The following is a 15,655-nucleotide window of genomic DNA, read 5'->3' on the forward strand; positions in this document are numbered from 1 at the left end:
ATGCACGGTTCGCTTATTTTATAGTTTTATGGCTATATTTATTAATATTAAGCAATAAAAGTTACCAGAAAATCAAATAAATATTTGGGCGGCGTTTGGGAAATTAGACACGTAAAGAGCGTGTAAATAAAAAAAGTAGATAGGGTAAATGTCCGGTGCTCGACAAGCTAATGCCCAATAAGACGACACTCTACTTGTCTCCCCTATTACCAATGACATAAAATTATACTTGGAACTTTTGGAACAATGACGACTTATTTATTTTTAATTTTGTTATAATACTACTGTGTGATGTGATTTTTATGTATTAGTACACCCATGCAAAATTACAGGTTTCTAGCAGGTACAAAAAAAACTAATTGGCGGACAGACGGAAAGAGCGATGGACATGGAAACTAAGGGTAAATAAGGGTGCCGTTTTATCATTTCGAGTACCTAACGTAGCACTAAAGAAGGTATAAGTTTTCTTTCAATATAGTAACGTTTGTAAGTAAAAGCTTAAATACTTCTTTTTATACGGTAGGTACTTATATCTATTGTTTTTTTACTGCGTCGTACAAATTTAAGAAGTTGAAGTTGCATTTTTATCATTTGTTTACATTCATCTAATTTGAATAAGTACCGTATATTGTATTCTATAATGGACTATATTCTAAATATTTCTAAGTATCCCGACGATGGAAGGTATACTCGTGTCAAAAAGTGAAAATGGACTATGACAAATTGAGGCAGAAAAAAGTACCTAAGTATATACTTCGCCGTGTGCACACTAGTTGAGACACACCCACACACACGAAGCGAGCAGTTTTACCTTGTCTCAATTGGCTGTTCTCAGAACTCAGACTTCACTTTTATTTGGTCTGAGCTACAAAATGTCATTTAAGTTTTTTTTTTATGAATATTACATTAATTAACGCTGCGGCTGCTAAAACGAGTGCTGAATTACCATTTTATTAATCCCAGGAGTTAATTTATTGAAATAAAATGAAATGGCTTTGTTTTAATGAGACGCCAGCCATCTCAGGAAATGTGAAGAAGTTTTTTGAATGAAAACGGTCGGTTGAAGACAAAATTAACACTTTGCGTTAAATAGGGTAGAAGCTTCGATTTTAATTTCTTATTGATTGTGCTATAAGAAGAGCTACAATCTTACTAATAATATGCGTTTGTGTGTGTATATGTTTGTTACTCCTTCACGCTAAAACGGCTGGACGTATTTAAATGAAATTTGGTATGTAGATAGCTGGACGTCTGGAATAACACATAGGCTAATTTTTATTCCGATATTCCCACGGGATAGGGAAAAATCTTGAAGTTTCAACCGCTGGGTTTAGAGTCATGAAAATGTTGTACTAGTAAATATCAAATTATAGCAAGACAAGTTTAACAAGCTTTTATAAATACGGCGGTAAATATTAGGTAATTGAACTTTTCTTCCACAAAAAGACACTTTTCCCTATTCTGAAAGACCCAAGATAATGACTAAACTTACTAATAAACTCGTAGTTCTTATTTTGTATCGGTGCAGTCAGTGAAAATGAGTTGATGTCTGATTTGTGAAGTTATATTTTGATGCGTCGAGCACAGATGCTGCTATAATAGGATTAGCACTGTACGCCAGACTGTGAACTCTGACTGGGCATAGAGATACCCTAATCACGCTTACATGGCACGGCACAGCTTGATATGATATGGGGTCCTTGCTATCTGTTTATAACATCATTGTAAAAAATTGGTACAAAATTAACACTATTTATGTACTAACTGTTGAACCACTTGCCACATTCATTCATTTAGCCGCGTTATACGTAGTCGTAGAAAAAATTGTCATTCATTACTATACCCGAACAGCATTACACGGCTAAATTACGCACAACGGCAAGTGGCTCAACAATCCTGGTTCGCGACTGTACTTAATTGTAACTATTTAGTAGACACGTAGTGCTGTTCATAAAAAACCGGCCAAGAGCGTGTCGGACACACCCAAGATAGGGTTCCGTAGCTATTACGAAAAAATCAAGTACCTATTTAATATTTTGCTAAGGATGTATGGGAAGCGAAGTATTGTGTACGGAATCTTCCAAGTTTAGGTATATTTATTGTTTAGATTTAGGTGAGGACCGGATGGCCAAGTGGTTAGAGAACCTGACTACGAAGCTTGAGGTTCCGGGTTCGATTCCCGGCCGGGGCAGATATTTGTATGAATAATACGAATGTTTGTTCTCCGGTCTTGGATGTTCAATATGTATTTAAGTATGTATTTATCTATATAAGTATTTTTATCTGTTGTCCAGTATCCATAGTACAAGCTTTGCTTAGTTTGGGACTAGGTCCATTGGTGTGAAGTGTCTCATGATATTTATTATTATTATTTTATACCTTAGGCTGCTATTTACTCTTTAACTACTGATAATTCTTAACCGCTATAATTTTCCTTCTAACACTTGTTAAATTTTTCCATCCAACAGTTTATTTTTAGAGAGGGGGAAGCTCGATTTTAATTAAAATAGCACTTTAAGTTGAATATGTCGCAAAAAGATCACTGAATTGAAAAATCGTCATGCCACCCCTCAATAGTTTTAAAAGACCTATCCAACGACACCCCACACTATAGGGTTAGTCGAGAAAAAAAAAAACACCCCACTTTACGTCTATGGGAGGTACCCCAAAAAAATTGTTATTTTTTCACTTTGTCGGCGTGACTGATATATTATATTCATGCTAAATTACAGCTTTCTAGTACTAACGGTCTCTGAGCTTAGCCGCGGACAGACGAGACAGACGGACAGACATGGCGAAACTATAAGGGTTCCTAGTTGACTACGGCACCCTAAAAACAACCACTATTCACTATCTATTCGAATATTTACATCTCAGTAAGAAGTTAACTATTTAGTGTAGTTTATTACCTATAGTTACTATAAAACTATTACTTCTTTATGGTAACTGTACATCGCTCCTATTTTTATTAAAATCCCCATAATGCCCCATATTTACCGTACAAAGCGTGGATCACCCTCGATATTCCGAAGCTCTAACTTCACATTGCTACGAGACAGGAAATTCGATCTCCGAGAAGCAAAAACATGACTGAACTTCCGAAATCGTAAACTTTTGTTGAAGTACGAGCCAAACCGAAAAATCAGGGGAGTTTTTGCTTTCCGGGCGCTTTTCTTTCAGGGATTAGGTTTTTACAACTGAAAGTAAATACAAAATGTCAGTTTGGTCTATGTATTTATACGTAAAATATAAAAATAGTTATGCGTTTAAATGAGAAAGCATGTAGTTTAATGCGTTAGAGTAAGGTGCAGTATCTACATATTCTTAGGCACTTTTTTATAAATATAGGTACAGAAGAAAGACTGTTAACAGTCGTAACAACATAGACTTATAAAAATTAAGATTGTTCTGAAAGTACGGTCTTCATGATTTTGTTTTTTGAACAGCGCTTAGTTGCAATAACATTTTCAAAAAATTATATCTCCGTAAGTTCTGTAACTAAGTAGGTAGGTACACAACTTAGGAAGATGATTGATGATTTTTTCCTGTCAATAGCTAATTAATTTTAGATTGGATACACGTAACTCCACACCGACCAAAAATTACCTTTACCGGTGGAATGTTACAAATGAAGAGGTTCGCAAAATACCTTCAACATGAAATTAAATTACAGGTTAGTTTCCGCTTCCTGAAAACTTAAAGCAGCTTATATCACAAACTCCGTCATACTTTTGTAAGTTTTTTGTGATTAAGTTCGCGTGCCTAAGTTTCAATCATTTTAGCGCTGCTGCTAAATGATAAGTTTCTACTTATCATTACTTCTGTAAGGTAATTTTTAAGCCCATCTTTGGTGCCTACTCAATTTTTAGCCCATTCTAAGAAAGCATGTGAGTAAGTATGAATCTAAGGCGTAAAAAAGTTGTTTAAATTATTATTTTATTTACTTAATGCGAAAATAAATGTGTATTATTATTATTATCAATATTTACGAGTAAACCGCGTATTATTAATAATAATAATAATATATTTGTTTATTTAGGCAATGATCCCATTATGACAAAATACAATACAAAACAAATACAGTTAAATTATATTTAAATTAAATTAAATTATATTAAATTTAATTTAATTAACCTTCACTAAACTAATCCAAAATCAATTATTATTTAATGCAAAAACCGGTCAAGAGCGTGTCGGACACGCCCAAAATAGGGTTCCGCAGCCATTACGAAAAAACTAAGTAAGTAATATTTTTCTAAGGATTTCGTATTTTATATGGAATCTTCCAAGTTTATGGTCTGTCCCAGAATTCGAGATACTAAAATGACAGTCTGAAATGTCAAACGTAAAAATAATGTGGCCAGCATAAAAGGAACAGTGCTGCTCCGTGATTTCGGTTTCTTAAATAACCGATAAAATGTTTATTTTACGATAGCAAAAATAACATTAATGCATTCAATATTCTACTTTCCATTTTACTTTATCATACGATAAAGTGATGAAATCTAAGCACAGGTAAAAATACAGTGTTCATCACTTAGTGTCAACGTAAAAAATAATACAGAGGGGCTACTACAAAAGTAGAAAAACGAAGTTCGTATGGCACCGTCCCTTTCACTCGCGTATTGAATGAGATAAGCGTCAGCGGGACGGCAACATACGAAGTTCGAGTTTTGCATTTCGTAGTTAGGGCCAGCAGGGCTACTACGAAATTCGAAAATCGAAGTTCGTGTCGTTCCGTCCTTCTGACACTACTATTTAATTTAATACGTAAGTGAGAGGGACGTTACGGTACGAACTTTGATTTTAGAATTCCGGAGTAGGCCCTCAGATATCACACAACGTCATTGTTCATGTTTTTCGTATTCAACCGATTTTCGTTACTTTACTCGTATTGTCATCGGATGTGATCAGTGCGTTTTCTCGTGTTTTTATTTAGATATTCATATCATAGAATAATAAATCAAATATTCATTATTTTCATATTATTTAGTTAATGTAAAACTTACTTAGAATGAAATTGAAACTTAAACATCAACATCTATAAAAAGTCGAAATATCTCGAAAACGGTCGCATTTTATTAGACCTATTTTACCTTTTCTAGAATGTCCTAAGTGCCCTACATTTTAGTACATCACGGATCCGTTCATATCTTAATATTTTCGACATACATACATAGGTACCTACAAAATCTTTCGGTAATACCGTTTGCGGCACATCACTATTTATGAGACGCAAAAAACAGGTAACACATGAAACGTCATTTTAGTATCTCGAATTCTGGGACAGACCATAGGTATATTTTATGCCTTAGGCTGCTATTTACTCATAAACTACTAATAATTCTCAAGCAAACTTAGCCGTTATAGTTTTCGTTGAAAGTTACCATCCTGATTTTTTTTTTTCAAATTTCTCCACTCACCGGTTTAGATTTTAGAGGGGAGGGGGACGATCGATGTTTATGAAAATTTGCACTTTAAAGTTGAATATTTCGCAAACAAATCACTGAATCGAAAAATCGCCTTTGCAACTTCCTAATGGTTGAAATACCTATCCAACGATATCCCACACTATAGGGTTGGATGTGAAAATAAAATCACCTTAAAATTATTTTTTGAATCTTCAATTGCAAACCATTTTGTCGGCATAGTTTACTTATATATCCGTGCAAAATTACAGCTTTCTAGCATTGATAGTCCCTGAGCAAAGCCGCGGACGGACAGACAGACAGACAGACAGACATGGCGAAACTATAAGGGTTTTTTGCCTTTTTGGCTCCGGAACCCTAAAAATGAGTGTTTGTTTTGGTACTTACTGTTTTATACTGCTGGATAAATTTGGACGAAATTTGGTAAGCAGGCAGCCTGGATCCCGGAAATAACACATGGGCTACATTTATCCCGGGAACTGAACGTACGCACGTAAAATCCCGAAGAGATATAATATGAAAATTTAGCACGGATGATCTACGTGAAATTTAAATGAAGACCACAATGTATTTTTGTGGATACCGCGGCTTACTCGTAAATGCATACGAGTAGTAGAATGTCAAAAAAAATCAATTAAACCTAACAGCTTAGCGAGCTAAGCCGCTTGTTAAGTCTAGTTGCCAACAAGAACCTTTTTTTTATTTTTTTATTAGCCTATTTTTGTGTCCCACTGCTGGGCAAAGGCCTCTCCCCTCTTGCTTCACTCCTGCCTATCAAAGGCGAGCTCCCGCCATCCCACAATATAGGCATCTAAGTCGTCCCTCCATCTCCTCTTCGGTCTGCCTCTATTACGGTATCCGTCACTAGGGACCCATTCCGTAACAATTTTGGCCCAACGATCTGGGTAGTAAGAAGAACCTAGTGGAGCGAATTTTAAGAGGGACTATTTAAAATAAATTATGTGAAATGAAACTCCCACAGAATCGTCATAATTCTGCGATAAATAATTCATATAGCATTGACAAAGTAAGCCTGAGCTTGGCAGATACTATTTAATTTGCGGCGCGTGCGGCGTTTCCCCCCGACAATGACGTCTCGTGGTAACTGTTTCCAAATTAATAGGGCACGTTGGTCGTATTCTTGTGCAACCATTTCACATTAGATGCTAAATTTATTTACCTAAGTTTGATTCAGGAACATAATTAGGTAAGTTATATTATTATTATTATGTAACGTTAGAATTTAGGTAACCTACCTATGTAACTAGTGAGTTACTTTTTACGCAACTTGTAATTTTATTTGTATTGTCACATCTTGCAGGTTCAATATCACCTACTTTTAGTGAACTTATTCCAAAGAGATAGGAGATACTTATTCACTTATATAAAAATTATTTGAAATAGATATAATTATGTAGATGACAATGCAAGTAGTTACTGGCAGCATAAATTACTGAGCTGTACGCAATAAAAACTCGTATTTTATAAAATCTTGTCAAAATTTGAATTGTTAATGTCAGACCAGAACATGTCAGAACGAGGTCAGGAACTAACAATGTACAGTCTAGGAAACTGAATAATGTACTATGCCAGGGTGAACCTTTTCTTAAGGGGTTGCTCTTCCATACAAACCTACGGACACCCCGCATAGCTTCCACGGACATGTTTTCTTAGAGGATTTTTTGAGAATAGTAAATTATGGATATGCTCTTCAAGCAAAATCCAAAAAAAGTAACTTTATTGCATCAAAAGTGCAGCGTGATGCAGTAAATTTTGATGCATTTTACCATTGTATGAGTACAACTGACAGTGTTCGCAGCGAGCATGTAGTGACATCTTATATGGGTGCGTGAGTCAGTGTCACAAAATCAAACTATTGTAAATAGGTATCGACTATTTCGTGTGGTCACGTGACCATCACCTTTGGCTCAGATAATACGACAACTAAATGAAGAAAGCATGAGATCACTGAGAGATCAAGTTCAAGTTTCTGAGTCTAGTATTTACTTTTTTTTGTTTTTAAATCTGTTATTTTCGGAAGTTGAAACGCCTAAACTATTATTTCTGATTAATGCAAGGACACAAACTTTAAGCAGGACGAAAAACAGGTAAGTTACTTTTAAAATTGTCATTTAAAATAATAATTATTTAAGTAACAGACCCAGTCCTCGGCAAAAATTATTTCATTGCATACTTTACATACATTATAATGCGGTGCTTCGATCTAGGACAAGTGGTTTTAAATTCAACTTACAAATTCTGAACAGATATTAGTTATTTACTCTTACGTAGACAGTAGCGCCACTAATTTATATAAAGCATATATATTCTCACAATAAAAGGTGCTAGGTGTAATCACTAAACTAATTAGTTAAAAAATAAGGTCTACATTCAACATACATTGCATGTGTATGAATATCAAGTTTAACAGTGAGGCTCAAATAAATTCCTACATATCACGGCATTTTTACGGCCGCTAAATCTAGGCTCAGTGAATAAAAAGGTTTTCACAATCGAAGTACTTTTCGTACCACCTTTTTATTATTATTACTGGCTAGATAAGTAAAATTTAAACGTCATTATAATACATTTTTGTCACAACGTCAAGTCAATGAGATTGATATTCAAAGCAATTATGTTTGAATAATTATGGTTTGAACACAAATCAAGAAGTCAAAAAGTTGGCGGACGAGAGGAAATTAGCAAGAGTGCAACTCTTAAACTATTTATGTATGTACGATTTGATGATGAGGATAACATATGTAATTGAATACACGGGTATGTTAATTTTATCATTTTTGTCAGAAACATTAATATTTGTTACAAGAACACCAGAGACAGGGCTGTAAGAATTTCATTCCTACTGGGTGGCCAAAGTATGGCTTATCGTGTGTACCAAACTTGTGGTCTGCAGCAACCTACTACGAAAACATACCAAATTTCCCTAACTCTTAGTTGCGCCGTGAACATTTTCACTCCATAGAAGTAAGTCGCTTCCCACCGTCTGTCTGCATATGTACGAGTATGTACTGTATGTACTCTATTATGAAGTGATTCAAGATTTTTTATTTTATTTATAAGTGTGAGAAACGGCAAGGGTTATGGTTTTGGAGCATATGTATGGTCATTTCTTTCGCACGCTATGCAACAAGGCCTTGATGCATCTTAACAAGTAAGACAATAAACAACAAGACAATAGAAGAGACAAGAAAATAAGTCTTTGTTAGGAGTGACACAGGTTGTTAATTTTATGCGTATGTGAGTCTGTCTGTGTATCTTTCCGTCGGCCCATCCGTCCGTCCGTCTGTCGATCCGTCCATCTGTCTGTCCGTCTGTCTGTCTGTCTGTCTTTCGAAGTGAACACTACATCATTGATGACATATGGATCCGAGACGTGGTGCTTTACTTTAGGCCTTATAAATAGGCTCAGAGTTGCTCAGCGAGCTATGGAGAGAGCTATGCTTGGGGTTTCTCTACGGGACCGAATCAGAAATGAGGAGATACGTAGAAGAACAAGGGTCACCGACATAGCCAAGCGAATCAGCTCGTTGAAGTGGCAATGGGCCGGCCATATAGCACGGAGAGCGGATGGCCGTTGGGGCCGAAAAGTTCTCGAGTGGAGGCCGCGGATCGGCAAGCGCAGCGTAGGACGTCCACCAACAAGATGGACGGATGACCTGGTTAAAGCCGCAGGTTCACGGTGGATGCAGGCCGCTGCCAGCCAAAGCAACTGGAAGTCTGTAGGGGAGGCCTATGTCCAACAGTGGACGTCCTACGGCTGAGATGATGATGATGATGGTGAATAAAGTTGTACCAACTGTACTTTAGTCGAAAATTTTACTACGACCTTTAAAATTTATAAGTATTTTATTGATAATTAGAAGCAGAGTCTTGGGAAATAGCTCATGTTAGGAGATAGAGAGATCAGAAGAGGTATCGTTAGATTTGTCTCTGTTAGGCACTCCTAACACAGGTGTCACTACACAGGTTGTTAATTTTATGCGTATGTGAGTCTGCAGTCCTGGATTTATAAATAGGCCGTATAGGCCGCGGCCTAGGGGCGGCAGATTTAAAAAAATATTATTTTAGAAAGTTACATAGGGCGGCGGATATAAAGTGGCCTACACTCATAAAAAAACATAAATCCGCCACTGTGAGTCTGTCAGTGTACCTTTCCGTCGCCTCATCCGTCCGTCCGTCTGTTGATCTGTCCATCTGTCTGTCCGTCTGTCTGTCTGTCTGTGTTTCTAAGTGAATCGTTGTCCTATTTTTTAATGATTGTTTACCAACGCACACACCAAACCTTTTATCCTAAAAAGCTGAAATTTAAGATAAGGAAAATATGAGCTTATTATGTACCTACATAAAATTCTACTGGTTCGTAACTATTATTTAGTTTTTAGGGTTCCGTACCTAAAAAGTGCCAACGGAACCCTATTGCTGAGACTCCGCTGTCTGTCTGTCTGTCTGTCCGTCCGTCTGTCACTGGGCTCTATCTCTTGAGTCGTAATAGTTAGACACTTTAAATTTTTACAGGTTATGTATTACTGTGGCCGCTATAACAACAAATACTCAAACCAGAATAATATAAATATTTTAGGGCGGCTCCCATACAACAAACGTGATTGTTTAGCCGTTTTTTGCATGATGTTAATAACGGCAACAGGTAGACGCTTGAAATATTCACAGAATATTTAGCTGTATAATTACTTTAAAAATAAATAAATTAATTAAAATAAAACAAATATTTAAGGAGGACTTCCATACAACAAACTTGTTTTTCTGGCCGTTTTTTTTTTGCTTATGTCTAATGTTGTATAGATAATGGTACGGAAGACATCGTGCGCGAATCCGACTCGCACTTGGCCAGTTTATTTTTAATACCCAGGGTAGGTAGCATGGAATTCAATGTTATATATTTAATTTTACAACTCTATCTCCATATCACTAATCTCTGTAAATTGACATGCAGGCAGAAAGGAATAGCAAAAATCTAAATTCAATATCAGGATATTTTGAAAAAGATAAGTATTGTTCACAAACCGATCTTAATGACGATGATGATGGTGATGATGATGATGATGATGATGATGATGATGGTCGTATGTCATCGCTGCCGAATTCTTACTTTATTCAATGAAAGACATGGAGAAACTTTGTCACAAAGACTTAGTTCAGATAGTTTGATATTACGCTGTCCGTCCGTCTATTTCTATAGGATTACTTAAAACTGAAGCAAACTGAAGTGGCAGTGGGCCGGCCATATCAGCCGAAGAACCGATAACTGCTAGGGTAAACGAGTAAAAGCCTAGCGTGGCGTGGGACGCCCTCAGACTAGGTGGAGCGATGATCTTCACTGGGTAGCTGACAGTAACTGGATGAGAGTGGCCGAGGATCGTGCTCAGTGGCGTGCAATTGGAGACGCCTATGTCCAGTAGTGGGCTAAGATAGGCCGATAATGATGATGATGATGATGATGACTTAAAATAAGACAATAATCCCACTCATATTATAAATGCGAAAGTTTGTTAGTCTGTTTGTTTATTTCTTTATTACCTTTTCACGTCTAAATCGTTGAACCGATTAGGATGAAATTTGGGATACAGATAGTTTGAGTCCCGTGAAAAACATAGGGTAGTTTTTTTAATCACATAATTCCCGCGGAATAGCTATAAACGAATTCTACGCGGACAGAGTTGCGTGCAACAGTATGTACATTAGGGAATTTACCTACTGATAGTCTGATTTACGTCCTTATGCTGTAACTAAAAGGCATCGGTCACTTTATTCCTCCACCTAAGTATCTTATAGTCTGTCTGCTAATACTATTTCTGTATTTATTAATGCACAATTCCTTTCAGATTCAATGCTAACTAACTGCATATAACTTTGCCTGGAATCATTATATTGCGAAAGTAGCCATGGTGCTGTCATGCAATATTCAAGGTGAAGAAAAGAAGAAACGTTTAATGTTGATATGCAAGAAATTTAGGAATATCCGACTGATTAGATTTATTTATTAACGCTGTGTTAAAAAGTTTGTTCTAAATAAATATGATGTACACAATGAAATAAAGTCTTCGTAGGCATCTTTTCCGTGGGTGGAAATTTTAGTGGAGATTCTAAAAACAAGAATACCAACAGGTATGTAGTTTTTATTTGTTGAATGAAACTACAGTAATTTCAGATGATGAGATAATAGGGTACTATATATAAAGTACTATAAACCCGTACAACTTTGACTTTTGAGATAACTTTGCCCAAGTTGTCATTTTTTTAATATCTGAAATAAAACAAATTGACTGATTTGTGACCACTTTGTGACATGCACATTTCTAAATAATTTTGTACATTTTTTTCCCTTTTGTCACGAATAAATCTTTTCTTTTTCGATATTAGAATATTTCTTTATTCCTGACGGGAGTTACTTCTTCTTTTTAGGGTTCCGTACCCAAAGGGTGCCAACGGGACCCTATTGCTGAGACTCTGCTGTCTGTCTGTCTGTCTGTCTATCTGTCCATCCGTCTGTCACAGGGCTTTATTTCTTGAGCTGTAATAGCTACCCGTGTGATGTCGGGTTAGAATTAGACCTCTCCATTTCTTCCGTGGATGTCGTAAGAGGCGACTGAGGACCGTAGGCCACAGGCTAGCAACCTGTCACTATTGTACCGTTTTTGTCAAACTTAAAACCTAAAATTGCTAAAAGTGGCGCCGAAGCTGTAACGTTTCGTGTGCTTTGCCTACCCCATTTAGGCATACATGTTTGTGTGTGCTAGACACTTGAAATGTTGACAGATTATGTAGGTATTACTGTGGCCTCCATAACAACAAATACTAATAATAAAGTAAGTAAAATTAAAAAATAAATGGAGTTGTCATACAAGAAACGTGTTTTTTTTCCAGCGTTTTTGGTTACTAGGCGTTGCTAAAACTTATTAGTGAACTGTTTTAAAAACATTGTACGTACGGAACCCTTCGTATGTACGAGTCCGACTCGAACTTGACCTTTTTTATCCTGCCAAGGCCTTTTTGTTACAGCTTATATTTAACTCCGCGGGCAAAATAAATATCAACGGCAAAATTGGACGGTTTTATGGTACTAAAAAAAGTCTTCTATTTATAACAGAAAATGTAATTTATGTAAATTATTGTAAATTTATGTATGTAGGTGCAGTGGACGTATATAGGCTGGGATGATGATGATGATGATGATGTATGTAGGTAAATTATTTAATAGTGTTACATGACAGCAAGCAGCAGCTCGTGAATTTGCTGCTCTGTATGTATGTGTGTTCTGGTGTTCTAAGTGACGATTAAATATTCACAGAACAAAAACAACCAAAATATCTAAATATATATTAATGTTTTAGGCCTTTACCATATGTAATTCGACTTTTTATGAGTGTAGTTTTTTTTTTTAACTATAGCGTACAATTACGTACATTTTTTCTGATTTACAAGAAATTAGAAAAGTCGACTGCTTCATAGTGAAAAAGATAGCGCCCGCCAGAAAGTACTTCAAATTAGTAGATTTTTTTGTTTTTTTTTATAATCGGTTCCATTTTTTGTTAAAAAATTTTTTCATGTACCTACATTTTCTGATGTCAGTGAATTCCATGCGACACCATGTCACCGCCAGGAAGTATGACACTCAACTTCGAAGCTGTCTCACCCTGGAGATTGCGTGGATCGATATTTACTTGAAATCTTATTAACTTATTTATTGTTTTGTCACTAGTAACGTGCTAGCACAAGTCTTTTCGCGATAGTTTTAATCTTCTTCTGCGTGAAACATTGTAGTAGAAAAATAGTAGAATTATTATATGTTCAATTTTTTTAACAAACGAGTTAGTGTTATGCTCTATGTCACAGGATGACTAAATATTGACTATCGATATCGATAATAATATCACTCATGTTTAGACTTTGCTCATGTCTAGCTTTAGAGACATTCTTGACTGAGCCGGCCGCGATAACTGTAGTAGGTAGTATGACGTTCTTTTTAGAGTGTCATTGCTACTGAACTGTCAGGTTGCCTTACAGAAGAAAAGTAAACTCGTGTAAAATGACAATCTCGCATACAGATACCCAGAATCAAGAACCAAAATCAGAAGAATTGTATAAGTTCATATATTGATAATTTTTTATTGTGAGCTTACTTTTTTTTAATTATGTGTAACTATTATTACAAATTATATATTTTTAAGCTTCTGGTACCTTGACTTTTGTATTTAGGACTATTGCAATGGTAGGTGCACGCGGCTAGTAGCTAATTTTATAAGATCTCCGCTTACAAATTGTATCTTTCGCGTCACTGTTTTATTATAGTGGCATCATAATAATGTTTGATTTGAGTTTGCATTATATTATAGGCACTAAGTAAGTATAGAAGTTAGGTTGTCAAAACTGTCATATTGGCTGTACATTAATTTTCATCTAATCTAGTGTCCCAAATTTCAAATTTTGTCAATTTTTCAAAATCACTCAATATGCTTGACTGAAATGTTTACATCGTAAAATCTGGCCATATTGTCCGAAATAAAGGTCGTTACTTATTATTGTAATAGCTGGTTCAGGTTTCGATCACGAACCCATCTGGACCCGGTCATTTGAAAGGCATGGACCACAGCCAACATATCTAATATAGATGAGATGAGCAGAACTTGGAGGTCTATCCCCTAATCCCTACTAATATTATAAATGCGAAAATAACTCTGTCTGTCTGTCTGTCTGTTACGCTTTCACGTCGAAACCACTGGAACCGATTTTGATGAAATTTTACAGAGATAAAATAGACCCTGGGAAAACATAGGCTATCTTTTATCGCGAAAAAAGAGGCTTTAAGGGTTGAAATAGGGGATGAAAGTTTATATAGTGGAAGTTCGTCGCTGTCGAAGATAAAACCATGAAAACTGGCACTTTAGGCACTTAATAAGAAATAATTCTATATTTCTTTGAGGTTTTTGAAAATTCGACCGGTGAGGGGATGAAATTAGGGGATGAAAGGACGCAAGGTCGTCATTATCGAATATAATAGATGAATCTTTATTAAACTTGCTATTTCGGCACGTGAAAAGAGATAAAATAGATATCTGTTCGCACGTTTTTTAAAATTCTTTCTGTGAGGGTAAAATAGGGGATGAAAGTATATATGAAGATCGTCATTGTCGAAGATAAATCGATGGTTCTTTATGAAACTTGGCATTTGGGCACGTGATAAGAGATAAATACATATTTGTTCGCGCGTTTTTAAAAATTCTTCCTGTGAGGGGTGAAATAGGGGATGAAACTTTATATGGAAGATCGTCATTGTCGAAGATAAATCGATGGTTCTTTATGAAACTGGCATTGTGCTACTTAGGTATAAGAAATAAATAGATATTTGTTTAAGCGTTTTGAAAATGTTCCCTGCGAGGGGATGTTAGCAGAGGGATGGTGCAGTGTTAGCAGAGCTTCTAAGCTCATAAGCAAAATGTACGCAATGTGGGGTAATTTTAGATGGCTTATTCACATAGACAGTCAGACATGAAAAAATATAATTTTCAGATTTTTTCTTATTTATTGTGCTATAAGAGCTACCTTTATGCAAAATTCCAAGTTTCTAGGACAGCCGGAAGTACCCTATAACTTTTTCTGTTGAGGCAATTTGTATGGAAACACCTTTTTTAACGACTGTAGCTTTTGATTGCCTTGACTTAGAAGTTTGATTTTTTCACAGCTTTCGGGACTAATTGACCTGAGTTTAGGGTTTTAATTTCAACTAGATACCTAACTCTGCGCGTTTACGAGATAAAGGGTCTTGACAGACAGACGGACGGACGGACAGCAAAGTAATCCTCAAGGGTTCCATTTTTTTTTCTTTTTAGGTACGGAACCCTTAAAAACATTTCTCTGGCGCTTTTCAAATTTCGACCTATTTACTTGAAAATATGGGGATGAAAGTTCTTAAGGAATTCCAAACAAGTTTACTACATATTTATCGGAAATATGTGTAGCTATGCTTAGTAAAAATGCAATATGAAGAATTTAGTCCTTTTGTGTTGGAAGGGTAGAATAACACGTCGTATTGCTAAATATGACTACCCGCAAAATATTTATGTTTTACCCAAGAACATCGGACTGATGGATGTATGGAACAACAAAAAAAAAATAGTTTATATTTGTAGCAATGTATTAAATAAACCATAGATGTTTCTATGTACATAAATTAAATACTTCCCAAAATT

At 35.8% G+C, this 15,655-nt stretch overlaps 1 protein-coding gene across 1 annotated transcript in view; it reads left to right on the forward strand.

Moving 5' to 3' along the window:
- LOC141444285 (uncharacterized) overlaps positions 1–11,517 on the forward strand; it is a 273,640-nt gene extending 262,123 nt beyond the window's left edge. Inside the window, exon 5 of the mRNA XM_074109781.1 lies at positions 11,291–11,517. Within this exon, the coding sequence (XP_073965882.1) occupies positions 11,291–11,306 (16 nt within the window). The 3' untranslated portion in view covers positions 11,307–11,517. The remainder of the gene's footprint in view (positions 1–11,290) is intronic.
- The last annotated feature ends 4,138 nt before the right edge of the window (positions 11,518–15,655 follow it).

Source organism: Choristoneura fumiferana, chromosome 29, assembly GCF_025370935.1.
Source record: "Choristoneura fumiferana chromosome 29, NRCan_CFum_1, whole genome shotgun sequence".
NCBI classification, from domain to species: domain Eukaryota; kingdom Metazoa; phylum Arthropoda; class Insecta; order Lepidoptera; family Tortricidae; genus Choristoneura; species Choristoneura fumiferana.